This window comes from Lates calcarifer, linkage group LG10 (assembly GCF_001640805.2).
Source record: "Lates calcarifer isolate ASB-BC8 linkage group LG10, TLL_Latcal_v3, whole genome shotgun sequence".
Lineage (NCBI taxonomy): Eukaryota > Metazoa > Chordata > Actinopteri > Centropomidae > Lates > Lates calcarifer.
Window position 1 is genome coordinate 3,463,061 of NC_066842.1, and position 28,000 is coordinate 3,491,060.

The window sequence follows — 28,000 nt, forward strand, 5'->3', positions numbered from 1 at the left end:
AGCCCGACAAGAGAGACAGTGCAGTTTAGTTTCTGTCAGTTAACAACTGAAAATGTATATTTACATGCATGTGTTGTTGGAGATTGTTGCCACTGATTTAGAAACATGTCACCATTTCATATTTTGTTCACCAGAAAGTACTGACAGAATATTTTTTCAGCTGCAGCACATATCTTGGTCACAGATCTTTTTTTAAGATCCCAAATATTAATAGCAATATCAATCTCAAAAATGTGTTGTTTAGCTTCTAATTTTGATATTTTATCAATCACTTATCAGGAAAAGTGTCAAGTTTTTCAAATGTGAGGAATTGCTGCTTTTTCTGTTTTTTTCTTGTTACTTTAAAAAAAAATCTTTAGGCTTTTAAACTGTTGGCCAGACAGAACAAGCATTTGAAGATGTTGATTTATGCTTTTTGCACTTTTATGCACTTTTCACAATTTTGAGTTTATATACAAAACAAGAAATCAGCAGAATAACAAATTATGAAAATAATTCTATTTTTTCACAGTAAAATGGCAGTAAAAATATAAAAATGTCTGACATCCTTGAAGCAGATTTGAGTGTCCCTTGGTCTCTCATCACCTCGTGGATCTAGGAAATGTAGTAGTATTTGGCTTTGGGCTGTTAGTGTGATATTTCAGTTAGCTGCCAAACGTGACTCCTTTCCCAACAGCTATGCTTGGAAATCACAAGCCCACTGACAACATTAAGAAAACCTCTTGGCTACATAGTGTTGTTGTTTCTTTTTTAAAATGTGGCTCTGACGAATTTAGGAAATTTAGGGAAATAAACAAAGTAAGAGTGTAAAAAGACAATGCCCTGCATGTCATGTGTATTCAAAAAGTATTCAGACCTCTCACTCTCATGACATTTTGTTATATCGCAGCCTTATGCTAAAACAAGTCTAAATTTTTTTTTAATTTATTGGAAAGGACAAACTGAAATTTCACATTATTTATTCAGTATGTAATTGAAGAACCTTTGAGAGCCTCGAGTGGTCTTGAGTATGAAGCAACAAGCTTTGCGTGCCGTCTTCTCTGCAGATCCTCCCAAGCTCTGTCAGGTTGGATGGGGACCATCGATGGACAGCCATTTTTAGGTCTATCCAGAGATGCTGTGTGTGCTTAGAGTCATTGTCCTGTTTGAAGGTGAACCTTCAGCCCAGTCTGAGGTCCTGAGTGCCCTGGACCAGGTTTTCATTAAGGACACTTTGCCCCATTCAGCTTTCCCTCAACCCTGAACAGTTTCTCTGTCCCTGCTGCTGACAAACTTCCCCACAGCACGATGCTGCTACCACCATGCTTCACTGTTTGGATGATGCTGGGCAGGTGATGAGCAGTGCCTTGTTTCCTGCAGCGCTAGGTTTAATCAGACCAGAGAATCTTGTTTCTCACAGTCTGAGGGTCCTTTAGGTGCTATTTTGCAAACTCCAAGCAGGTTGTCATGTGTCTTCACTGAAGAGACACTTCCATTTGGCCATAGATTGTTGCAGAGATTGTTTGTCCTTCCAGATGTTTCTCCCATCTCCACACAGGACCTCTGGAGCTCAGCCAGAGTTACCATTGATTTCTTGGTCACCTCTCTTACCAAGACCCTTCTCCCCTGATTGCTCTGTTTGACTGAGCTGGCTAACACTTGGAAGAGTCCTGGTTGTTCCAATCTTCTTCCATATAAGAATTATGGAGGCTACTGCGCTCTTGGGAACCTTCAATGCAGCAGAAAAACATTTGTGGCCTACAAAAGATGTCTGTTGCAGAGCTATGTTCCCTTTGTCATTATTGGGTATTGGGAGTGTAGATTGAATCTGAATGCACTGCACATGCAACATTTCACATACTGTCTTCTGGCGTGAAGACCTCAGCTAATACTTGCACAGCAAGTATGTGTGACAGCAAAAGCCCTGAGGCAAAGTGTTCAGGCCAACAGCACACCACACTGCATGAAAGGCACATTGTGACTGACAGCTTGACAGTTACACTCTGGTCCAGTCATGCTGATAGATATCAGGCTTTGGCTCAGCTCATAGTGTTGACAAGCTCTCACTTGGATTTCCTGTGACGCTTCATTTCCACACTGTTCAAAAGTAATTACCAGAGGTTTGATGCATTTTGGCCCCCATCACCAACTACTACTACTACTACTACTATTGCAAACCAATCAATGGCGCTAGACGAGGGACAGGAAAGAAAATGGGGCTTTAAACGCTACAGACAGGCGACAAATTAAAGGACAACCATCGGGCGTCTCTGTAAAGTGTTGGGCCACTGCATGCTGTTAATGCTTGGCGTTGATTCTACTTAAAGTCGTTCAGTTGGGTTGAGATGTGGTGACTGATAAGGCCATAGCATCTGATTCACATCATTTTAATACTCGTCAAACCATTCAGTGACCCCTCGTGTCCTGTAGATGGAGGCATTCATAGGATCTTCACTCACTGTTAATTTCTGTGCCTGTTTTTCTCAATTACCTCTGTCCCTACTGTATAAAACCTTTTTTCATGCAATTATCCAGAGTGATGGAAGTACTAGCGCTGGGTGTTGTGGCTTTAATGTTATCACAATAATCAGTCATTATCAATTATTAGACAAATAATTATTTCTTTCAAGTTTAACGGCTTCTTTTTGCTTCTGAGTAGGACAGTTCATTTTGGTGTTAAACTAATTTTTTATGGTCAGAACATGACAAACACTTGCCATCATAGATAAATCATAGAACATTGACTGGCAGTTCATAATTCATTTTTGTGCTAGCTATTTAACCATGGAAATCTATTATATCAAACATTTATCAACCATTTGTAATATTTCTATTGAGGGAAATTACATAATTTAACTTCTAGATATGAAGTTGTATTGCAATTATTCGGCCAGCTCTAGGAACTACCGACTCTTAAAACAGATTTGTTCAATTTTTGCAAGCACTGACTACATTTCATTCACTGTCATTATATTGGAGTGTAAACAGAAAACTCAGAGTGAATCAAATAACCTGCATTGTTACATACCACTAGATGTAAGTGAGAAAATGTGTTCTTCTCATTATTTGTTTCTGTAATTTTCTAAAACTCCATATCTTAAAGCAATACTTTACTCTTTCTACATCAAACAAAACCCCTTAATTTTCTGTACATTTCCTCCAGTGCAGGAAGTCAGATCATGTCAAGGGATAGGTAGTTGCAGTAGATGCCGTGTATTTCTAAATGACATTACATCGCAAATTTAATTGGTCAGAGAGACTGACGATAGCATACTTTTGGTACATTGGATTTCAATTTGGAACTCAATTAAGGATTTAAAATTGGATTGGCATGGGGCTTAACATCCTGCGAGGGATGGCATGATGTGCCTGAACTATGAAATGAACTTACAGTACATGATACATTCCTTTCACCACATATACTCACTGCAGCAGACCAACAGGAACACTGTAGGTATCTGCTTTACAGCACACATATTGCAAACAGAAGACAAGCACAGCAGAAGTGACAAGTGGTCATCTCACTTTATTTAATAACCTAGACCCCCCCACCACCACCAAGGGCTGTTCCATTAAAAAAAAAAAAAAATCTTAAATCGTACAAAAATCTGTTACTCAGCTAAATGAGGTGAAACAGAATATGTTGCAAAATGACACTTCCTCGTTCAAAGCTGTACCTACTTTTTGGGGCAGACAGTTGATTGAATAGTTCATACATGTTTAACACCGACATGGGCTCTGTTGTTTAAAAGTGAAAAACATCTATGACATGTTTTACAAGTGACAGTACACATTGAAAAGTAGTAGACAAAATAATGCACCATGAATTTAAAGCATACTGTCATTGGTAAACAAAAAACATCTACAGCATTTGCAGTGCATATAAAAATAATAAATAACACTGGATACAAGTGCACTGTCAATATATGTACATAGAATTTTAGGGCTAAACAAGGTCAATGCATAGCAAGGCTCCTTAGTACCACCACAGTGCTCCTAACTTACAGTAATCAGTCTTCTTTCCTTAGTTCCACTTTGAAGAATTGCACTGAGCAGAGTCATCGTACTGAAACAAATTATTGCACTGTGAAGTGAAAATGGGATCATGGGAGCTGTGAAGACATTAACATCAGCTCGCATGGAAGAAACCGTTGTATTTAATTTGCTTTGTAATGACCGTGATGAATTGAACACTGCTGACCCTGCCTCACAGCTACAATCACAGGTCCGCTCGTGTTAAGTTCATGACTGTCAGGGCTCCCTTTGAGGCAATGCTGTTAACCTTTTGTACAAAAACAAATGTGTTGTTTGATGATCAATTATTGGCCTCTAAATTCTTCAAGTGTTCTCAATCAGAGCAGATAATTGTTAAAATCACCAGACCTCTTGGAAAGCAGCCAATCAGGCACTGGGTTTTACAGTGGCGTTATGATAGAAGAGAAAAGCCTGAGGAATCAGGAACAAGAGAGATTTGTGCATTTATAATTTCCTTTTGCGTTAAGTAATTTGTGCGCTTGGCCACAGAAATTTTAAATGTTAGTTGTGACTACAGAGAGATGTTGAGTATAGTGATCACAGCTGTTAATACGAAGGCTACTACAAAAAGTTGAAAATGTGGAACATCCTGGTGTCGGTAAGCTAAAGGATGAAGGGGGAAGATCTGTTTTCTGCAAATGTGCTGTGAAAATTCCCCCTGTGAAGTGGAAGGAACTTTGGAAAATGAACACACGATGAAGCCTGACGCTGTGGATGAGAGTGCGTCATTGTTGACCAGTCACGTCAAGTGGTTGTTGGCCAGGTCAAAGCCGTGTGTATTGGAGCAGTTTACTGAGAAAAGCAGGAAAAACATTCATCTCTCATGAGACTGTAGTGTCTAAAGTATGGCAGACAGGCATGGAGATGCAAAGGGGGGTAATGTGACAAAGGGAATGAGATAATAGTCTTTTAGATGGGATCACAATGAAATTTTGAGGTGAAGGCAGCTGTGAGCACAGAAGCTGATGATGTAGAGGCAGGAAGTGCCGAGTGAGATCAATAAAGATTAGTAGACGTTGTTGAAATGGAGCATAAGCCTGGCGTTGATGTACTGTGGTTTGGGTTATTTAGAGGCATCCACTCTGTAGATATCATCCTGCCTTGAGGAAATCTGGGGAACACGTCATTTCCTTTAATTGTCCATTATACAATCATTCTGTTTTTAAAAACAATAACACACAGGAGTGAGTCACATCTTAGTGAAAAAAAAAAAATCCAGTGATAAACAATGACTACACATGGAAAAACAAAACAAATATTTATAACTACTGGAGATCTATGATATGTGAAATCACATTCAGATGAAGCACACACGTTGGCATCTACATCTGCCATAAGCTTTAAATAGATTATCCCAAATTGGCTTTGTGCTTATTGTTAAACGAGTTACACGTGCTGATCAACGTTTCCCTTCTTTACACGATTAGTGTTAGAACAACAGGACCATGCTGAGTGGCCCGCAAACCCATGATTAAATCAAAGAAATAAAATGGCAATTGATTAAGAATACATATTTTTGAGAGGGAAAATGCAGTCTTATCCTAGAGCATTAAAGAGCTCTATAAAAGTAGTGCAGCTATAAATTACAACAACGTCAATCACCACTTAATATGCGCTCTATCTCCTCTAGTCTCTTCAAGGCGGCTGCCCTTTTTTCCTCTATATCTTTAATCTCTTTAGTGGACTTACCCTTAGTCCGCTTGTCAGACTGGCTACTGTCCAAAGACTCTGATTGGTCCACGCCCACACCTCCAAGGCTTTCTGGAGAGGATTTCCGCACATTCTTCTCAGCCCCAGCCCCCTTTCCAATGGCATCAGCACCCCTCCCTTCCTCCTCACCCTGAGCAACCTCCTTTGTCCCCTCCTCAACTCTCTTTGGCTTTTCCTCCTTTGCTGTCATGGTGTCTGCCGAAGTAAGCAGCTGCCCGGCTGCGCTCATGGCAGCCATTTTACTTCGCACAATGCTCAAGTGACGACGCACATATTCCTCGTTCGGTGCTAGGGCCAGTGTTTCCTCCAGGCAGCGCTCAGCCCGTGGCAGGTCACGCTCCTCAAAGTAGACCACGCACAAGTTGTGCTTGCCTTGCACATTGGTGGGGTCCATGCGTAAAATGCGTTCAAAGCAGGTTTTAGCACCACGGGTGTCTTTCTTGTGATTCATGAGGATATCGCCCTTCAGAATTAGGCCCTTGATGTGTTCTGGATGGTGGCGCAGAAGCTCATCCAACACAGGCAGCGCATCCATCTCGCGTTTGGACTGAGAGTAAAGCAGTGCCAGGTTAAACAGGGCACTGCGGAAGCCGGCCTGCAAACCAATGGCTTTACGCATCCACCGTTCAGCTGCTGCGTTTTCATTGGCATCCATGGCCAACATGCCGAGGTTGAAGTAGCCGTTGGCATCTTCAGGCTCCTCCTCCACGTAGGTGAGGAAGCGACGGTTAGCCTCAGGCCAGAACTTTGGCTCACCTGCCACATAAAAGCAGACACAGAATAAGGTGTCAGGTTTTTACTACTACTACTGAGTATAGAGAATATAACCTAAAAACACTGGTCTGCCTGTTGTTCAGAGTTTGGTATTTACTTGAGAAATTTAAACCCTTTTCAAAAGCAGAGCGCCCTTATAAAACCAGTTGGAGTGATTTATTTAAAAAGGTGAACGCAGAGAGAGTGGCGGAAGTGAGAATGTAAGGAAGACAAGAAAATAATTTGTGGCATGCTTGGAGCTCTGCCAACTTGCACACCTGTGTACACCTGGCCACTTGCTACAGAAAGTGTAGAGGTTAGAGGAATTATGCAACAAAGAACCAAGCAGTTTGAACATTCAAAAAGCTTTAAGACTGTCTGCAGAGTATTTGTAGTGGCTGTTGGGGCTACACAGTCTGTAATGCTGCAGCTTACAAGTGACCCTTTGTTGAACTTTGTCATCTGATTTGTCATCTGAGAGATAGCTGAGTATTAACAATGGACTATACAAATAAAGAACTCCTATAGAATGAAACCAAAATGTTAAAGCAAGCAAATCACATGTATGTGTGATGTCCTACATGTATTGTTCATTCACGCTGACAATTTAATGACACAGACAATGCTGTGTTTCATGTCCATACAAAGGGACACTACATGATGGTGAGGTGATCTGTCCCTGCTGAGGAAAAAAAACTGTCATTTCAGGACTCAAAGAAACAAAAAGCTCTGTTTATAGCAAGTGAAGAGAATAATTAAAAAAATGTGACACATCCATTTTTGACAGATAAAGTCTGAAGAATGAAGAAATCAGGCTGCATGAAACTTGACAAACGTGGAGCATGTTGCCCAATCTTATTTGACAGTGTTTTTAATACTTATTCATCAGTACATGTCACATGTCACAACCTTTGTGGAACAAATTAACTGTCTGCTACCCCATCAATCAAGGAGTTTCTGATAAACCCCTTTACACCTGTAGAGATTGTGATGGAAAATGTGCTCTGTTTAGAATTGCTACCTTAATGACTCACCTCTCTGTTAGTTTTGTTGACACAACCCTACATAAAATTAAATAGACATGTCCTTGTAAACGTTCTCCCTGTGTCTCATTAACTCGCAGCAGCAATGTGTTGGTGGAGTGCCTATACACTGTTGTAAGACAAAGACAAGATGGGTGGAAAAGCTAATATAAACCGCCTAAACCTCCAATCAAACCTGCTGTAAATATAACTACTTATGAAATGTTTTTGTCGTCACAGAGTCACTGAAGTGGCCTGACAGAAACTTGGCCATGAGCTTGGTGCACGTAGGGTTCATTGCAGCATCAGTGCCAACTTGTAAGAACCTGGTTACACCCTAAAGGTAATATGAGGTTATTTCCTTTGTGTGCCTTGAAGAGGTGCCAAGTAATGCTTTCCATTATCAAACCGAGTCCTACTTGTAGTCCAGCTGGAGACTGGATTAGATTTAAACTATTCACTTCCTCATTGCAGACCTGGCAGATCTCACTCACCAGACTCCTGCATGAGAAGTGCTGAGTTGAAGAGCGCCAGCTTGTGGCGTGGGTTGAGCTCCAGGGCGTGGTTAAAGTTTCTCAGGGCTTCTGATGGGTCCTTCATCTCTATGTTGACGATAGCCAGGTTATACCAAAGGTCAGCGTTCGTGCGGTCAAGCTCCAAGGCTCGGAGGTAGGCATCCCGGGCCTCTGTGAGCTTGTTCATCTTCAGCAGTAGCTCCCCTCTGAGTCAAACAAAAAAAATCAGTTAAAATGTTGAACAGGCAAATAGAGAAATCAGGAGTCACAGCATGGATGGATGAATTACTGGAAAATCTATCAATAACAGCATTTTTTGTCACGCCTGAATGCAGGTGATAATGGAGTGAGAATCTAAAAACTTTGCAGCACTCAGGGCAAACAAAAGCTGAGATCTGGTTACAAGGAAGCGCTGACTTGAAGGTATAGGTATAACTACTAACTGGTGTTTGCAAAAGAAACAAGGTATTGAATTTAAATCCAAGAATTTGTGTGTTATTGCCATAGCTGGCAATGCAGGGGGTACTTGAGTTAGAACAGACTGAACATCTGAGGTTATTCAAATTTCTGTACATGTGTGGGAATAATGAAGGTTGATAAATTGTGCTTATGAAATCTTGATGGATAAAAAGTTAAAATTCTTGCCTGCTGATGTAGGCTTGTTTGAAGTCTGGTCTCATGCTGATTGCTTGTCGGTAGAGCTGGTCGGCCTCCTCGAGGCGTGACTCGTTGGCCCGAATCAGATTGGCCAGGTTTATGTAAACGTTTAGATGGTTTGGAGCCACACGTGTTGCATATTTCTTACCAGGAATAACCTGACGAGTGGTCAGAGAAAGCGTTAGTCTCACTGCTTTGGTAACGTCTGACAAGTATGAATTTAAAGGAATGGAACATGTTTGGTGTTAGTGTTAATATGCTTTTAACTGTAACCCTCCTGACTATTACCGCTCTATTTTCTAGATGGAGTCTTGTTGGTGGTGGCGGCTATGGCTGTATGTTCTGCTGATTTACATCTGCTGCTAAATCAGCAATTGGACTGCTACAGAAGATTGTGGTGAGTAAGAAAAATGTTAGAGAAGTAAGGAGCAAGCTGCCTCTTAAATTTTTAAAAATGAATTCCATCAGGTGCTAGCCCAGACTAGCCTAGAGACAGTTATTAAATTGCAGTGTGCTATGACATGTGCCAAGACCAACAATAACAAAACAAGAAACAATGAGAATGACAAACATGGACAAACATACTTTACGGTTAAAAAAGACAGCCGCTCAGAGAGGGATTGTTGTTGACAATTATTCAAGCAAAGCTTGAAAAGGTTCTCTGCATCACATATAGTTATATACTGGATGCATGATGTTGTTGTGGATCATCTGATCTGCTACCATTACGTGTGCAAGGAAAATATATGAATGCTGAAGAGCCAAGAGTTGTTGCTTTGCCTAGTTGATGAATGAAAAAGTGGTGTTGTGTTTGAGGCTTTTGCGTAGCTCCATGCAACTTGCTCCAAACATCTGTTGTCTGTGTGTAACACGGTGAAATACCTGTGGCATAAGAGATTTGGCAACCAAGTAGGCATCTTCTGCTTCTTTGGACTTGTTCAAGTTCTTGTAGGTTCTTCCAACATTCATGTGAGCACCAATGTCATCTGTAAGAACATTGTATTGAGTAAGGAAAAAGCAATGGAAAAAAGTCCAATTTTAAGTAAGAAAAGAAATAAGAAATCTTAATGTTGTATTTAAGCGAAAAGTGAAACTTTGTTTTGAGGAGCTTAAAAGCAAAATAATCTTTCTGGGAACCAGTAAGAAAAGTGAAGTGTTGAAAAGGGTCAGTCAGGACAAGCAGAGCTGATGCTTGACGATTAGCATAGCAGGAAATCCTCATGGGGTTAATGTGTTTACATCATTAATCTTGGGGAAACACTCTTGGGTGGTGAACTGGCAAAAGTGTGGCTGTCTCAGCTTACGGCAGGCTTCCTGAAAAATAAACTTTCAAGCAAAACAAACACTGGGAGAGGTCTTGCTGGGTTTAACTGCATGTTATGTATTAAAATTAAATGTAAGTTTAGTAAAAGTTTGTCAGGTGCATGAAGTCATGAGTTCTGAGATTATAATTTATGGATTCATCAAACAATAACGTGGCTGCTAACCATGTGTAGAGAGTTTCTGAGTAGTGAAAATAAAAATCCAGAGGTAATGTAAGAGTATGAACAAGGTCACCTGGACTGAATTAGAGGTTAAGTGTTACTATATCAGATTTTAGTTTATTTCCAACAGGCATCCACCTGGGATCCTTAGAAACCTGACTCATTCAATTTTACTCTTACATAGAATACCTTCTTACATGTTCACTTTAACCTCGTTTTGCACAGTCAAGCTTTAGTTTGTCTTTGAGTTATATTTTTTCTTTGGTTTTGTAATAATTTGGACTATTTCCTCTTACTTTGTCAGATTACACATTTTTCCTGTGCCTTTTCTTTATGTTCCATTGTGGCCCATAGGAAAACTAGCAGCTGCATTAGTGGAAGCTATTAGTGATCCTATGAGTAATAAATAATAGCCTTTGATAGACTGTTTCAAGAGTGTGGTCACTTTTTATGGTAGGATTCACAAGGGATCAGAGCTCTAGAGGATGGAAACATTAACAGAAACAGTTTATTGTGTGATGTGTTGTTAAGCAAATACAATTTCTTACCATATTAGGTGACAGTATTTGTGACTGATGCAGTAGCTACCTGGTATCTTTTATCTCATGGTGCTATGAGGACTGTGTGCTGTGGGAAAAATCTGTCATCTCACTCATCCAACTGCACTTTTAAGTGTAATTTGCCCTAATTTCTGCAGTCACATACAAACACACACAGGAAAACCGCACTGGCAAACACAAGCAAACCCTGACTTGGAAAAGAAAAGAAAACACTGAAATGCACATAAAAGGGTAATTGCTTAACAACTCAACAAATTCAAAAAATAAACCAGCACCTCTGACATTCTCAGAAAAGGTTCATTAAAGATCATTCATGTATCCCACTCAAAACAACACATCGTGTGAAAGAATCTGACATGCCCTGATAGACTTTTTTTAATGGTGTAAAGATTCAGTCAAGATTCGATACAGGGCTTACGATTCGATCCTTTATTTTTTATTTCTTATTTATTATTTCTTATGTGTTGCCACAAAACCCACTTTCTTACAGAGTTTTCGTTGTTGTAAACTAAATTCCAGTTGAAATGTAAAAATAAAATCTTTCTTGCAGTTATTCTCTTGTTCTGCAGATTACAGTGCAAAAAGAGAGGACACCGTGTTGGCCATAGTTTAAGGCAGTATTTATCCTTTGGTACAATTGCAACCATTTATTACAACCAATATTCTTTTTGAATGGAGCGAGTATTAGTGTAACTACGGTATTTTAGAGTGTTGCGTTGTGGATTGTTTAGACTAATTATGTTGCTAAGTGTTGTCGGTCTGTGTATGGTGAGTTTTTCGGAGTGAATCAGCTCTAAAAGTCTTTGGTTAGTTCAGTTTAAGCTGCAGGAGTTTCTGAAGCTGCTGTATCATGTTCTGCTGCAACAGAAGAAATAAATTAATGACGAGTGAAAACGAGTTCACAGCATCTACCGACGTCTTTACTGCAGAAATGATAGATCTGTCAAAAAGCTGAGAATTACAGCTGTTAGAGATGATGAGTCAGAAAAATATTAACTGTCAGAGAAAACAATTATGCAAGAGGAATAAGATTAATAGAGGGGTCGACTTGCTACAGTCACTGAGTCAGCTGATTAGTGGTCATTAGGAAAGCGAGCTGTCTCCAGACGTCTGACCGAATGGAATCTGAAACAGCCAGATGCTGTTACATTGTCAGAGGTTAGGGGAAGATGAGAAAATTGCAATCAGGACACAGCGCTCACTTCATCAGTCACCTCACAATTCATTTTGTTCAGTGTCACAATGCGCATCGTCACGTTTTCTGAATCGCGATGTATCGTATCACGGTGCATTGTTACACCCCTACGTTTTTTAATTACACGTGCGATACCATCTTTTCATTCATGAATGTCCAAATAGTGTGATGATTTATGAAGGTCGGATTTATGTTTCTTACCTGGCTGAACACGAGTGGCCTGGAGAAAATACCGCAGAGCCCTCGCATAATTATTTTGATTCTCTAGAGCATGGCCGACATTATTCCACAACTTGGCATTGTTCTTGTTGACCTGAAGGGGCAGACAGTGACAGACAAACATGGGAAAAAGCTTGTTTTGTTTTGAAAGACAGAGCCATTGTCATCCTTTGGAGAGGACGAGTCTTTTGTAATCAGTGCTTTTATCACAAGGTGATTAATGATGTGTTCCACATGCAGCAGACACTGGCAAGGTGGGCCAAGATATTCTGGCAACGTTGCTTTAATCCTTTCCATCTTACCTTCAGGGCAGAGGTGAATAGAGTATACTCTGACTCCCAGTCCCAATTCCTGTTGAAAGTTTTCACTGCATGTGTAGTTAAAAGCACTCCAATCATTAGCCAGGAAATCTTCTTCCAGTGACTACAAAGGAAAATTAAAAGAGTTTCAAATTACGTTGATTTGGTGATAAAATAGACCAAAAACTTCAGATTGCTCACAGTTAACATTTACGAGAACCTGATAATTTAATTTAATTTTAATAAGTCTGCACTACATTTTAGAAAATAAAGGGCAAAACTGTGGCCACACAAAATTGGAGTAACTGTTAACATTATGGTAACAACTGCCTGGTGAAAAACAACAACAGAAATGGTTTGTTTTGTTATTCGTGTTTTCCTGAGGCACAAAGGTGTGAGTAATTTGTTTTCAACTGTTTGGCATAATAGACAGATTGTACTTTTTTGTTTGTTTGTTTTAACATTATAAAGGAATAATTTTGGACGAGCACTCACCCTTTATGTGAGACAATCTTGAACCCATGTGCAACAAGAACACAGAAGCCCATGCTAGGCACATAAAGTACCCTCTCTGCCACAACAAAACCCACGGGGAAGAAGAGGTTGGATGCAGGAATGAAAGGCAGGACGATCAAAGACAGGGCCTGAGGGAGTAAGACAAGAAATTACTTCAGTCCATATGAGATGTCTTATTTCAATGCTCTGAAAACTACATAGCAAAGTTCAGAGTTTATGGGCCCGCAATTCATGAGTCCTAGCATCTTGAATGTGAGGATTTGCTGCTATTCACAGGTCATATATGATAGTAGTTTGGGGTTTTAGACTATCGGCTGGACAAATCCACAATTTCAATACATCACCTTGGACTCTGGGAGATGATAATTGGCATTTTCTAGTATTTTCTGATATTTTTTCAGCAAAAGAATTAATTGAAACAATCATCAGTAGAATAATGAAGTTGTAGTCCTTGATTCAGTGTCCAAAAAGGTCACCTATAATAAGTGCTTACATGCAAAAACAACTGATGTTGTTTTAGTGGTTAAATAAGATATGAAAAGGTCCTACTGGCATCTCGGCATGTGTAGAATAAGCTGATGCCAAGAGATCTGATACTGTAGGTTGCGTACAAGCTGTAGCCTGAGGCTCTGTACGTTATTATACGAGGGTCATTCAATAAATAAGGTGAATTTTTTGGTATAAGGACTTCTAATACAGATAGAAGCTTACTTTTTTTTTATTTTTCAACTGTAGTCTCCCAGCACTGTCACACACTTTTCCCATCTGTGCACAAGCTTCCGTATTACCTCAGCGTAAAAATCTTTGGACTGATGTCTCAGCCAGTCGCTCACAACACTTTTGACTTCATCGTCACTTTCAAACTTCGTGCCTCTCGTGAACGCTTTCAAGGGACCAAACAGGTGAAAGTCTGAAGGGGCAAGGTCTGAGCTATAAGGGGGATGAGGGAGCAGTTCCCAGCCCAGCTCGTTGATGGTCTGCACCGTTTGGGCTGCTGTGTGAGGCCTTGTGTTGTCATGATGCAAGATGACTCCTTTTGACTGATGACCCCTGCATTTGTTCTTTATGTCTTTCTTGACCTGCCTCAGCAGTTCACAGTAGTTAGCACTGTTCACAGTGCTTCCTTTTTCAAGGAATGAAATGGTGACTGGGCCTTGCATATCCCAAAAAACGGTGAGCATCACCTTCCCACTGCTCCGTCCTTCTTTAAACAATTTAGCCCACTTGTAGACATTTTTTTGGCTGAAACATGTGGCACCATACACAGTTGACATTCTCCTATGAATTTCAATGGGTTTGCACCCTTCAGCAACCAAAAACTTGATAACTGACCGCTGTTCAATCCTGGAACATTGTTTTTGGTCGGCCATCTTTGTTAATCGCCAAAACTCTCAAAGTTTTTTTAATCTGCAAAAGAAATTAAATCCATGTGAAAAAAAAGTAAAACAAAAAAATTTTTTAAAAAGTAAGCTTCTATCTGTATTAAAAGTCCTTATACCGAAAAATTCACCTTATTTATTGAATGACCCTCGTATATAGCATCAGTGCAATCAAAAAGAGGAAAAGCTGTCAGAGGTTTATACAGGGATCTGCTTGTGAAAACTATATGGTTGACATGTGGGATTGTGGCTGAGCAATTTATGAGTACTTATGTTACTATTATTGTATTGTATTACATGTTGTCAGACATGTATATTGACAATCTGAGTGAAAAAAACACTGTAGTGGATGTACTTTGAAGTTACATTATAGCAGTGGTTTGTTTGTGTTTGCCACACACACCTTCAACTTCTTCTTGCTCGATACTGCACTGATTCCAGATTTTTGTCCCTATTAATCATTTACACCCAAAAATAAGCCCCAGGTTAAAAAATACAGCAGTTATCCTTCAAGATGTATTGTAGAGACTTTGGGCCTCATTTGTCATTTTTCAGAATTCAGTAGTTTCTGCTTTTCATATGTGGCAATTAGCTGATTTTCTTAGTCTGATTATTATTGTTGAATTTTAGACTGTTGGTAGACAGCAGGCAATATTTAGATAATAACATGGCCCTCAGGACATAATGACGGCGTACTGTCAGATATTTTTTAGGCAATTAATTTAACAATTATCAAGAAAATAATCAGCAGTTAAATTGATAATGAATAATCATTAGCTGCAGTTTAGTGCACAGCCAGCAGCCATCATACTGTAGGTAGGAAACAGAATAGTGGGGCTCCTCAGTAAACAACTGTTATCTAAAACAATTTAATGGGTCTCATGCTCCATGTGAGACAGCTGGCAGCCTTGCAATGATGCTAAGTAGGTTGATGTGGTATGATATTGTTATGCAATATATTCCAAAATGCTCTTAGCAAACCAGAGTCAACACTACAAAGGTCAGAATTCAGTTTATTTTGTGGTGATTTGTGGTCCCCTTTTCTAAAAGTGAAGCTAAGTGCAATTCTGTGAGGAAGTTTACTGACCTTTAAGTATGAGAGCCATAGGCCTGTTGCACAACAGATGCTAATTTGTTTCTGTGTGCCACAATGAACAATTACCACTCATTCATTTCTTCAAAGATGTGTGTGTGTATGTTTTATCTCTCTTTCTTTATACGGGCCATTATAGCCTATTTTTGTTATTTTATTTACTTGGTTTGCTAAATTTAAAAATATATATTTTTTTATTTTATGATACGGCTGATTCTGATGTTCTTCAGTCAACTGTTACGCAGTTAATGGTTCAACAACATGAAGTAGAAAATGTCACACAAATCATATAAAACCATAACACAAGGAACAACGGTGTGACCCTAAACAATGGTAAACAGGCCACAGTAATAAAATTTGTCTTAGTCCAATTTAATTGGATAAATCATCATTATCTGTTTCTGTGAAGCTGTGGCTGGTGAACACGAGGAACCACTTTAAAAAAGCCAGTTTCTTGACCTTATACAGCATGATCTTTCTGAAGGGTAAAAAACATAAAAGGAGTCCTTTTATTTCTGAGCTATTAATATTAAATGGAGCTTCTCAGCTCAGCTGAGTATGTCAGAGTGAATATACCCATTTCTGTAACAGAGAGAAAAAAGGACCTACGGTTTAGAGTAATCTATACTAACTAATATTGGAAGCTCCAAGACAGATGTGTTTTATAAGCTTTTGTTTATGAGTATCTAAGACATAAAAATCTCACTTTCTCAAGCGAGATGCTTCCAGTCTATTTTTATTATGGATTATGCACTTCCTCTCACCATGATGACGGTCTTGGCAGAGCTGTGTCTGTAGCGCAGGCTGTGGTAAGCTAGCAGGCCCAGAAAAGTGTAGAACACCAGTGTGGCCAGGTTACGGAGGTCTAGGAATGACTCCACCAGAGGAATGGTGCCCATAGTCCAGTCACAGCACAGCTCTGAGGGATTCAGCAGAAGCCATGCGTTCATCAGGAAGTAGGTAGTTGAAAGTCAGTTGTCTGGTGGGAGTGGGGCTGACTGCTGCTGGGTTATCAAATCTACAAGAGGACACAGGAGAAGAAAGCTGGGTAGAAAACAAACATCGACTAACAAAAACATTGTTACAGTTTCTTTGTTTAAGATGTAGAAATATATGCAAGTAAACACTTCCGTGTGGTGTATTTAAGATGGGACCTCATTCAGCTATGTCATGGAAACTGAGCAGAACTAAGGGAACACATTGATTGGACCTGGTCAGTCATGGGTCTAGGTTTAAGGAGGCAAAACAATGTCTAAATTCAGTCGGGAAAGGACATGTCAGGATGTACAGATACCTCCACACTGTACATTATTTTCAACCTAGGAATGAGATTTGGGCTTTTCACCTTTAATTAGCATTTCATTTATGTACAATAGCCTCTCAAGACCAGGGCATAGTTAATGCAAACCTAAGCTAAGCAGTAAAACTGTGAAAATATGACATTGTGGTGGAATGTGTTGAATCATAGCTACATTATATAGATAAAACCAGTCTAATTTTACAGTAAAAACAGGAGGTTTTACAAGCACACAAGTCTGCAATATATCAAAAAATATGCATTAAATTTCATTGATAATACTGTATTTTCTAGACGACTTGAACTGCGGTCTTCACCCTCAACCATCTGACAGAGATGTTAGATGTATGAAGAGCATTAACAGTAACCATGCCTCATAAAATACTGCATCTTAAGTTTTATGTGTTTGTTGTTATTATCTTTTGTACTAGCTGAGGAGTCAGCGTCGCATTCAACCATCTACCCATATACCCATATACAATATATATCTACATCTGTCTCTATTACATGGGACAGTCAGTGTGTATGAATGTTCCTGTTCAGTGTGTCAGACTGATGAATTTTACTGTTTACATTTTTTACATTTAATCTGGTACAGGATACCCCCCCACGCTCTGTCATCATGGTGAGCCCCCAGAGCTCCCCATAACAACCCTAATCCCAACACCACCAGTTGGGAGATGAAATCTCAATGTTTTGATAAACCAGTCCAGTTTTTCCCGATAGTAATGCTAAAGCAAAGGCCACGAGGCCATCTGAAATAAAAATGATTAATTGTTTTTATTTTGCGCTTAGTAATATGCATTGAGGGGTCAAAAAAATATTAAGATTCATCCTCTAGAGACCATGATGTCGCAAATATTAACAGAAATTTTAAACTTCAACATCAACTGACTAATTCATGTGGTGCAAAAATAATTTGACAATAAAAGCAACTGTAATAAAATAAAAATCTATAGAACTCTATAACCTAACTAGTGAAGGCTCTGACAACATAATCTTAACTGTGAATGAAGAGGGTTTAGCCTGTAATCACAATGAACATGTTTTGTCTATACAGCTGCTATGTGACATCCCACATCCTTAATTCGTGATCTGTCTCTTCTGTGTTCTAGGTAAGCACCTCTAGCCCCTATTTGTATCTGAGCTGCACTGGCGCAGCAGAATTGTTTCAGAAGACCACTTCTGTGGAAACGAATCACAGTCAGTAGGGCGATAATCTAAATATGTGGTATTGTTATGGCTCAAACACAGAATTTCTCCCAGACAATCTGGAGACAGGTCTAGGATTACAGCTAGGGGATTAGCACATGTAGCCTAATTGTCTGGAATGTTATCTTCACAAGCAATTGTCATTAGTTTGACTCTGTGTGGAATCCTTTGCAGACCATTTCAAAATTGTTTAGATGCAATAAATATTTAATCCAAATCCAAATTAATATTTGGCCTCTGCCATAGTGTTCTCACTGGTCACATAGTTCATCTAAATCTAAATACTGAATTTATCCTTCTCCTAGTGCAGCTACGCCTCCATGCAAGCAGATGTCTGTCTTTTTTCCACTCAGATTGTGGTTTTGCCGCTTCAAAAGACAGACTGTGCAGACTGTGTGTCGAGGATCGGAGAATAACTGAAAGAAAGATTTTATTTTTACAATTTAGTTTACAATAAGGTAAACAGTGTAATAAACTAGGTTTTGTAGCAACAATATATTTGAAATAAGGGACTTTATTTTTGCAGTTTACACTAAAAAGGAATGGATAAGAATTTTAACATCTTGGTGTGTTTTCATTCTTTCTTCATTAAATATATCCTTATATTTATCATGAGTGTGTTGCACTGGGAGCCCTGTATTGAGTATCGAACTGAACCATGAGTTGATTGAATCATCTAGCTACAACCCACAGACCAAGCAGCAGTCTTCATAGTGGAAGAGCCTGCAATCTCCAAGACCAAAGAAGGTGTGTCAGGTCAGGACTGCGACCACGAGCATGTCTGTTGTTTTCTTAGACAGTAGCGGCTTTGTAAAGGTTTTTTGGCTGCCGACCTCTTCCTCTTCCCCAAAATGAAATTCAAGCAGAAGGGTTACTGTTTTGACACAGTGGATGAGATCTAGCATGAGACGCAGGTGGTGCTTGATGTGCTTACAGAGTGGGGTTTCCAGGGAGTGTTATCAGTGCACAAGATGTCTATTTTGTAGACAATAACCTCCAACTTTAAATCAGGTATAGTTCTTGTTCTAACGTCATTTGGTGTTTGTCTATGGGGAATCACTTTGGCGTGACCAACTACGGAGGCTCCAATGACGCCTTGTCTGTCACTGACAGACAAGGCGTCATTGGAGCCTTCAAGGGTCCGGCTAGCATTAATTTGTTAGCTGGGCCGAGTGCCTGGAGTTCTGCTAACGTCTCACGGTACGCGGTTAACTTATCTCATTACCCATTTGAGCCTATGGAGGCTGTAGGGATGAAGTTTGTCTCTCTGAAACCCAACCCGGCTTTTGTGTCGAAGGTGGCTGAGTCAGCTTAGAGATGTCCCACTGTGGAGCTTTTGGCTTTTCATCCTCCTCCTTTCTCCTCAGGTGAGGAGCAGAGACTGAACACATTGTGCTCAGTGCAGGTACTGCAGGTGTATGTGTACATTTGTGCTACAGCAAGCTGGGCTACCCCTCACACTTGACGTCTCTGGGCCGTCCTTGGACAGGCTGAATATGTTTATAGCCTCGGGAAGCTTATGTAATCCTGGAGTGGTCTGTATCTCCCATAATAAAACACCAAACAATGTTAGAAAAAGAATTTTGGGTTACTTAACATACTCCCCGGTTCTTCTTCTGATAACAGAGTGAGGTGTTTTACCATCACATCCCTCCTTGCATAGACACAAAAAGAAACCGGTCTGGAATGACTTGAGAGGGGCTGGTCGACCTGTTAATACAGGGGGGCGTGCCCCAGCACAGTTGAACCGGTCTGTCACTAACAGACGTGGTGTTATTGGAGCTTCTGTAGTTGGTCACACCAAAGTGATTCCCCATAGTGAAACACCTCACTGTTATCAAAGAACTGGGGATTACATTATATAACCCAAAGTTTTTGCTTATAGGTGCAGTCTTGGAATATTTTGATCACGTTTCCTACTGTATAAATATTCTTTGATAATTAGCCCATAAATCACAATAATTACTAACAATAATAATGTGAAGATATGATTAGTTTATGATTTGTTGCTTATTGTGTTGCAGATGTGTTGTGATGCACAGGGTCTATGTGTGAAGCTCCAAAGGAGGGATGCACTGACCTCTACGCCTGTCTCAAGGTACAGCAGGTACTATTTTATTCGCAATGTTGTGAGCAAGAGCCAGTCCTGTGCTCTCCACGCACTCACTCGTTTATCATAAAATTCCTCTGCAGTGATAAGAATTTCACTGTTATCTCCACCAACACCATAAATATTACACAAACAGAAATTGCAGCTTATGTTAAGGGGTGCAGTGCCAAACTAGAATGCTCACAATTTTGTGGAAATCATTTTGAGGAACAGAAAAATTTAAAAAAAAGGCTTTTACTCTTTTTTTAATCCACTGTCGTGTAAGAGGATCAGGGACTATATTTATAGTGGTTTTCAGGTTGCTGTGGCATTGGCCTTTGAACCCCACACAGCTGGTTGCTGTCAGCATTTGAGATTGAGGAATTAGAGCAGTGCTGAATAAGAACTACAATGCACATTTATGTATAATGCACTCACATGCAGAGCTCTGTGCACTACAAAATAAGCGTAGGCCTGTTAGTCACATCCATCAGCTGCAGAGAGTCAGACGCTATGGGAAGATTTTCTACTTTATCAAATGAATAAAGACATTACGTAAACTATTACATAATCTGAAATAAATTAAGAACTAGACTAGTATAATGTGTTTATATAATCCTGCAATCCATTTACATTCAAATCATGACTTTGACTGTATTCCATCACCCTTTAGTATCTACAAATGTCATCTCCTTTTGTGCAGATAAGATGCAGCACCTGCAGAGCTACACTTTTTAAAAACTGGCCTGACTTCAAGATTTGACTACAACACACTATAAAACTAATTATTATCAAAAAAATAATGACTTCCCGCTGTTCAGAGTAATAAACGTCTTTGTGAAATAGTTTTACTTTAATATGTGTGATTTATAAAATTAATTCCTGATACTGTTATAAAACCATGTAGTCAACATTGGATGGAATTGCTTTAATGGTTTTAAGACTGAAATGCAATTCAAGCAGCATTTTTTTTTTTTTTTGCTGACAGGAGAACGTGGCTTACCTGGTGAAGACAGGAAGCTGGGACTGAATGACCTGAACCCTGATGATGACAAGCAGCAGGGTGCTGATGACGAGGACAATGAGCTTCAGCAGAGTTTGCAGCACGGCATAGGGGAAACCGTCTTTACCCTGCAGGACTTGCCGCAGTGTGTCTAACAGCATGGGCAAGGTAAACTGAGAGTACAAACAGTAAAAAGGAAGGAAGGTTGAGGTCAACATTTAAGTGTACAGGGTTCCTACACACTTTCAGATTTGAATTTCACTTATTTTTTAATACTTTAAATGACTATTCCATCATGATAAAGTGAGTAAGACTGGGGAGGCTTACCCCTTGTGCAACAAATACTTCATGGACACAGCAGATGCCGACAACAGTGATTCCCTGCTCCTTACACAGTGTTGCTGCAGCCACTAGAACAACTGTCAGAGCGATGGGAGCCCAAACTGAAAAAAGAACAATATACATCAGTAACAGAAAACCTATATGACGATGAATTTGGAGGACGCAGCCCTTTCATCCTTTGCAGCCTTCAGTATCCCAAAATCCATTATTTGTCCACTCTGTAGAGTTGGGAAATATATAATCAGGCATTTGCACTTAGGTGGTCATTGATCACTTGTAAAATGCCACTTGCACTTTACCCAACCGATGAAAAAGACACTGAGGGTGAAAATAATGGAAGTCAATTAACTCCTGTGTTTGCTCCTGTTATCAGGGTAGGTGTTGTTTATCAGTATACATTACAGGATAATAGAAGTTATATAGATATATTTTCCCTTAGCCCAGCACACTATTTCGCCAGTCATCGATCATGTGTTTAAGAGAAACATCACAACTTGTCCCTGCTTTGTAGTGTTACTCATTCTTTTTGTCTGCCAATTTAGGGGTAACATCTTGGTCATAAACTCTGAAAGAACTGTCTGAATGGACCATTAGTTTTGGCTTCTGTGAGGCTAGACTTTCTCATTAGGGAAGGGAAAAGCAGGTTCAAGCTTCAGGTCTCTCAAAGATATAGCATCTGAATTGGGACACAGCTTAGAAGAGCTGCCAAATGGCTGAGGAAATAGTGCTAGCAGACACTTGGCAGTTGATTCCAACACAACAACCTATACAAATACAAGCCAAGCCAAATAAAGAACAAAGTACCTTAGAGATTTACAAGCTGAAATCAGAGCCTAACCGATATGTCTGCATGGGTCATAATATTGGCTGATTTCTGTGCACATTTTAGTCGATAAGTAACTAGAAACTGCATTAGGGAAATGCAGAAGACACTGTGTATTTTACATAATTCAGTAACAGTACTGCTATCACATAGTTTTCACCAGAGCGCACTGACTAATTTTTCAACTATAAAATGTCCTGCCCAAATAAGGAATGATGTGCAACAAAAGTCCCCAGCCAAATGCGAACACAGGACATTGCGATTTATTATTGGCAATCGAATCCTTCATATCTATTGGTATCAACCTTAAAAATCATGTATTGGTTGGTCTGTGGTTAAAACTTAGTTATTCTCATGACTTGATGATCGATGACAATCCTCACCCACTGACTAAATGACCAAATTACCAGCCATATATGAAAAGATTCAGGAGCGTCTTCAGCAGAATTTCAGCAATGAACATTGTAACAGTGTAAATATAATTAAAGCAGACATCAAGAAACAGGTGTGGAACTTTCCATTTTAATTTACCTCTGCAAAGCAAGGAACACCCATCAAAACAAGTCTGTTTTCAAAATTAAAACTGAATTGGCCTTGAGCCCTGACAGTTTTTCCCAGAGCAGGATGTTTAATCCTATCCAAACAAAAATCTGTTGCCCAAACCTCCCCATTCACACAAACATTTTACAGTGAACCATTTCTGCTTTTTAATGAATGAGGAGGACAGCAGCATTGCCAAAGACCTTGGCAAAGATCAGATTTCAGTCTTAATAAGAGGGCACATGGGAAAAGAAAGCTTACATGACATGAACCCAGTATGTCTTGTTCATGGGCCATACAGGTGCATTAGACTTACCAATGGAGTGGTCTGCACTTGTTGATTTTGTGTAGGCTAGGAAAGCAGCCAGGAGGAAGATTGAAGAAAGAAGTTCAGCTCTGCCAACCACACCTGTGACCTAAAGATAACAAGGACAGCAGTTAGTATTTCAGCACATTAAGAGCATTTTTTAAAACTGGCTTAATTTACTCAACCTGTGGGAGGCTGTGGCTGATAAAAGTGTAGGAGTAGGTCCCACAGTGGGATATTCCTGATACACCTTGAGCAAACTATTGCACAGAATGAAGCTCTGTTATAGTCTCTTTGAAAAATATTGCACACATGTCTACAATTGGCAGTAACTAGAGTCCACATGTTTAAGTCCTTGAATCCAGTTGAGAAAACAGGTCTATTCAGGTAAATCATCTCAACTCATGGCAAGCAGATTCACATCTCCGTAAAGTAGGTTCTCTAACAGCATTGTATGTCATTTGTGTAAATGATGACTGCCCTCGTGTGGAAGAAACAACATTCTCACTTCTACCATAACCAAAGGCCTGAGTTCTTAGAAACTGACTTACTTTAGAAAAACAGTCTATTTTATCTAGTGTGTAACCTTAAAGAAGAGGCTTACAGCTTCCTAGAAGAAGGTATTAACATCTAGATTAAACAAGACACAGGCATTGTTCTTTCCTTGCTGTTAACTCATTGGCTCCTCATTTAACCTCAACCATCAACTAATGTGTGTGATATTGTTCTTTGAATGGGTGATGCTGCATTAGGTCACTTGATAAAATGATAAAATGGGCAAATTCTTGTACAGGGGCCATTTTGCTTCAAAGACACTGAGAAAACATGCATTGTTTGCTCCCATCCTACATTCAGTGTTCCAGTTTGTTTACACTGATTTCTCCAAAACGAAGCAAAGAACTGCATTATCTAAATAGATCTTTACCTACTATATGCTATCACTTGTTACAGTGGCTCTAATAAGTTAATCTAATGTGATTTGGTCACATAACATTAGGGAAGTCAAAGAGGAGAAATTTTCACAGTAATGAGGAAAGGAAGAAATCTAGGGAACATGCAGTACATGTGCTTAGAGACAGCCTTAAATTTGTCTTGTCAGTTCATCAAAGCTAATTCAACAGAATGGTTGAAAGGCTGACTACAGTTAGCTCAATTTGGCTGAATTACTCAGACTACAAATCCCATTTACTGTAGGTCTGTACAGCGTTGGGGAGGGGCAGCTTTTCAGAGTGCTTTCCCACAATGCCATTTTAGAGCCTTAAGATACTGTTGTGGAGTACACTAAATAATTTGTATTTGAAGGTACTTGGGAGATACTTAAAAATGGTCTCCATTCAAAAAGACAGATAACCAGAAAACACACCGAGGAAGACATGGGGACACACAGTGACTCTTTGTACGTACTTATCATGAAGGGACCTTCAGTGCTTGGAGCATAACTCAAAAACAAATGATCCGTTCAGAGAGAGATTCCAGACGGCGATAACATGAAGGGCATTTGCTGGACTAACTCTATGGGCTCATTTGTGAGGCAAATCGTTTCCATTCAAGAAGTCTGAGAGACTCTGCATAGAGAACACCATGAGGAAGATTGGCGCAGTGGTGCATGCTGTGTAACAGTAGCACTCCACCCCAAGAAGCAGAATGTTTTCTTTGTTTTTCTGATCTGGTCAGGGCCTGCCTGGTCATCAGTTCAGCTATGCTCAATAGGATAAATTACAAGTCCTAATTGGGGAAGAGGCTTTTCAGACAAGCCCTATAGAAGAGAATGAGATTAAGATCAAATGATCAGCAATAAGCAAAAGGTTTTTGGTTTCTTATCAAATTCGCACAACTTTGTGATCTGGATAACATCCGTGATAAACAGCCTTAACAAGTAAGTTTCAATTTCAAAAAGACGTTTTTAAAAAATAACTAATTTTGAAAGATTTAAATTCAGCACAGAACAATGTCCATTGTGAAAAGAGGAGGACTGATAACCACTGCTGTATAAACAGGAGGGGTTTAAATGCGGTTTCCTTAATCTCCTTATAAGTGAGTTAAAAGCATGTACTTAAGCACAGTCCACAACAGGGGAGGGGGTGTCTAAGCAGGCCATAAGGATCTAACAATATACCATGTGGTCAGTTGTTTCACCTCTTGGTCACTGTTATATTATTTTTAAAAAATCCTATAAATCCAGTGTAACTTAAAGGGGATTCTTTAGCTCTAATGGTACAAAATCTCCAGTATTTATCCTGTGGAGAAACCATAAATACAGCTACCTCTTCAGAAGCGCCAAAACTGAGGCATTGTCTGGCTATGATGGTCCGCCCTGCAGGCAGAGGTGGTGGGCATGTTGGAGCAATGCTGAGAGGTGATGTTACAATAATGTGATTTCCTTATCCTTCTCCCCTGTTCAGTAAAGGCATGTACAGTATGTGTATATGACTGATACACCATAGCCTTTTTTATTTTTATTTTTTACACTTTACTGTATATGAACAATTTGGACATCACTTTTTTCTGACCTGATGTATCAGCTTTTCTATTTTGTGCAATGTATTTGTGGATGGTTGCATTTCACGCCACGCTGTTCCTATAATATTTGGTTATACAGTTGTAGATGGATGCTTGTGAACTAGGGATTGTCTTGACATGTTATCTGGTTTGTAACATACCAAGATTATTATGTTTTGCATACATTTTGCCCAGTTTAAGCTCAAGTCAAACAGGGGAATGGTGCAGTAGTGATGGGTTGTGTGCCTGCTGTTTACAGTGGGGTTATAATATCCCTCCCATAGCATTTCTCCTCCTAATCTTTCCAGTGTGGTGGGGCATAACTTGGTGTACAGCTTTAAATTTATAAAGGGGTCTTACTTGAAGCTGGGATAAATAATTAGTATTTCTGCCCAAGAAGTCATATGAAGATCTCATAAAATAGGTACACTTGGGGGGAAAAAAGCTTCTTTTGAGAAAACAGTATCTCTTTAGTGGTGACCCCATGCTGCACTAGTGTGTGTAACAAAACAGTCCAACAAACATCACAAGTTCATTCCTTTCCATAACTAATAGCTCCTTACTTAACACTTGAAATTGATCTCTCACTGATTGTTTCAACAGAAAAGAAAGTGATGATACCATTTCACTGAAGAAACCTCTTCAGCTTTAAAACTAAGGTCAGTGAGTCAGTTTAACAGTTACTGTGATTTTATCATTTTATCATCAAAGATTTTTTGTGGCAAAAACGTACATAACTTGCCTTCACTCTGTAAATGTATACTTACAGCTTCAGTATGGATGGGATGCACAGCAAAGAGCAAAGCTGCCACCAAGCTGGAAGTCTTGTCCAGGAACAGCCGACACACTCGCAGGAAGAGCACACATACTACAGCGTGTAAAACCACATTGAGCAGATGGTATGAAGCTGCGCTCAGCTCACTGAAGAGGTAGTTCAGTCGAAAGGTGAGTACAGTGAGCGGTCGGTAAGATTTATGGCTCCGCTCCTGTAGGAGGACACACATTTATGCGGTCATGTGCAGGTCAGTTGACTAAATGGGAGACATTAATAACTATGCAAATGCTAGGTTAAGGTTTTGAGTGATGCTGTTGTAACTGAATTCCTTCAAGTTTATACCATACATTTCATTGACCCAAATAAAACTCCAAATAAACCAACCCTTATCCTCAAAATACCAGAGAATCACTTGTGCTTTTATCAATAATGTCATTTTTCTAAGTGTAAACCAAAAGTAGGCCTTCACTGATGAAGCATACAGGTGTCTGCTGGACCATGGTTTACCTCAGCCATGGGCGTTCCCCAGAAGTCATTGAGGAATAGGTTGCGGATAGGGGTTGAGGGCCGTAGGTCCTTGTTGTCAAGGATTGCTGAGACATCATCAAACACAAAGCCGCATGACAAACTGTTCCAGTAACATCCCACCACCAGTCCAGTCAAAAGTAAAATCTCCTTCCATGACACGATAGCCATGGCTGACCAAAGCCGTCATTGATCACTGTGCAAAAAAACAAAGACATGTGATGCATATCAGAACTAGCTGACACCAAGATATGTTAAGTAGATGGATTAGGATTATATTTTCAAAACAACCAGTCAATTCTACCAACAATGCACCTCTCTAAAGGACTTATATAACATGTTCATACACAACCATGTTTCACATTTTACTCTCTATAACTTGCTTCCGTGCCACAGTACTCAACTCTGTTAAGATGACTCAAATCCCACCTCTTTTACCACTTTTATCATCTGCCACCCTGTTTGATTCTTATGTGTTATGAATCATTTTAGTGTGGAATTTGGGGGTTATAACATGGCAGCTACACTACCCAACAAGTTAAACAAAGGGCGGGGATTTTACCTTACATGGTAAAAAATCTAATAGTCTAGCAACCGGTCCCATACAGTGACAGCTGGGTGTAAAAGCAATGGAGGGTGTACCTTGGCAGCAGCCTAAAACCATTGCTATGGAATATTTAAGTGGTTAAACAGCGATCTAATAACAGGCATTGTTCAAATCAATAAGATATACGTTGATACCGGCCGATCGCGGGGATGTAAGAGTACAAATACCTCAAGCAGCATGTTGAGATATTTTCAGACTGGCTGCTGCAACATAATGTTAGCTAACGATAAAGCTAATTTAGCAGCTAACGCTATCTAGCTTGTGACCCGTCTGTAAACTAAATAAGGTGGATGATGATGTAATTTTTAGGTCCTTCTTGAATTTCCTACTTACCGTGTCTGTAACAATGCCGGCGGTGACGGCAGGAGTGATTTCAATAGCCTGGGATGGTTACACACACATACGGGATACACAATTCAGCAAGCGGCATTCCACCTAGGCAAGCTATTTCAACACATCGTCATTATCACTTCCGGTGCAAAGGTGACCGCGCAAGTTAAACGGTAGCCGACACAGACGAGGTGCTCTAAAAAACTACGCATAAGCGGCTAATACCAAGTTGAAA

General features: G+C 39.7%; 1 protein-coding gene and 1 long non-coding RNA gene across 3 annotated transcripts in view; one reads left to right on the forward strand and one right to left on the reverse strand.

Moving 5' to 3' along the window:
• LOC108894141 (uncharacterized) overlaps positions 1–21,185 on the forward strand; it is a 52,035-nt gene extending 30,850 nt beyond the window's left edge. For both annotated transcript variants that reach the window (XR_001962766.2, XR_001962764.2), the window contains exons 2-4: positions 8,975–9,068; positions 19,950–20,023; positions 21,003–21,185. This is a non-coding gene — a long non-coding RNA (uncharacterized LOC108894141). The remainder of the gene's footprint in view (positions 1–8,974; positions 9,069–19,949; positions 20,024–21,002) is intronic.
• On the reverse strand, positions 4,282–27,913 carry tmtc3 (transmembrane O-mannosyltransferase targeting cadherins 3). Its single transcript, XM_018692652.2, is given in 15 exon segments — positions 4,282–6,480; positions 7,994–8,220; positions 8,660–8,829; positions 9,554–9,657; positions 12,112–12,223; positions 12,432–12,552; positions 12,924–13,072; positions 16,181–16,366; positions 16,368–16,434; positions 21,018–21,190; positions 21,345–21,460; positions 23,039–23,138; positions 26,296–26,514; positions 26,811–27,024; positions 27,769–27,913. Coding segments are annotated over 14 exon segments (2,805 nt in total). The 5' UTR covers positions 27,000–27,024; positions 27,769–27,913; the 3' UTR covers positions 4,282–5,608.
• Positions 27,914–28,000: the final 87 nt, after the last annotated feature.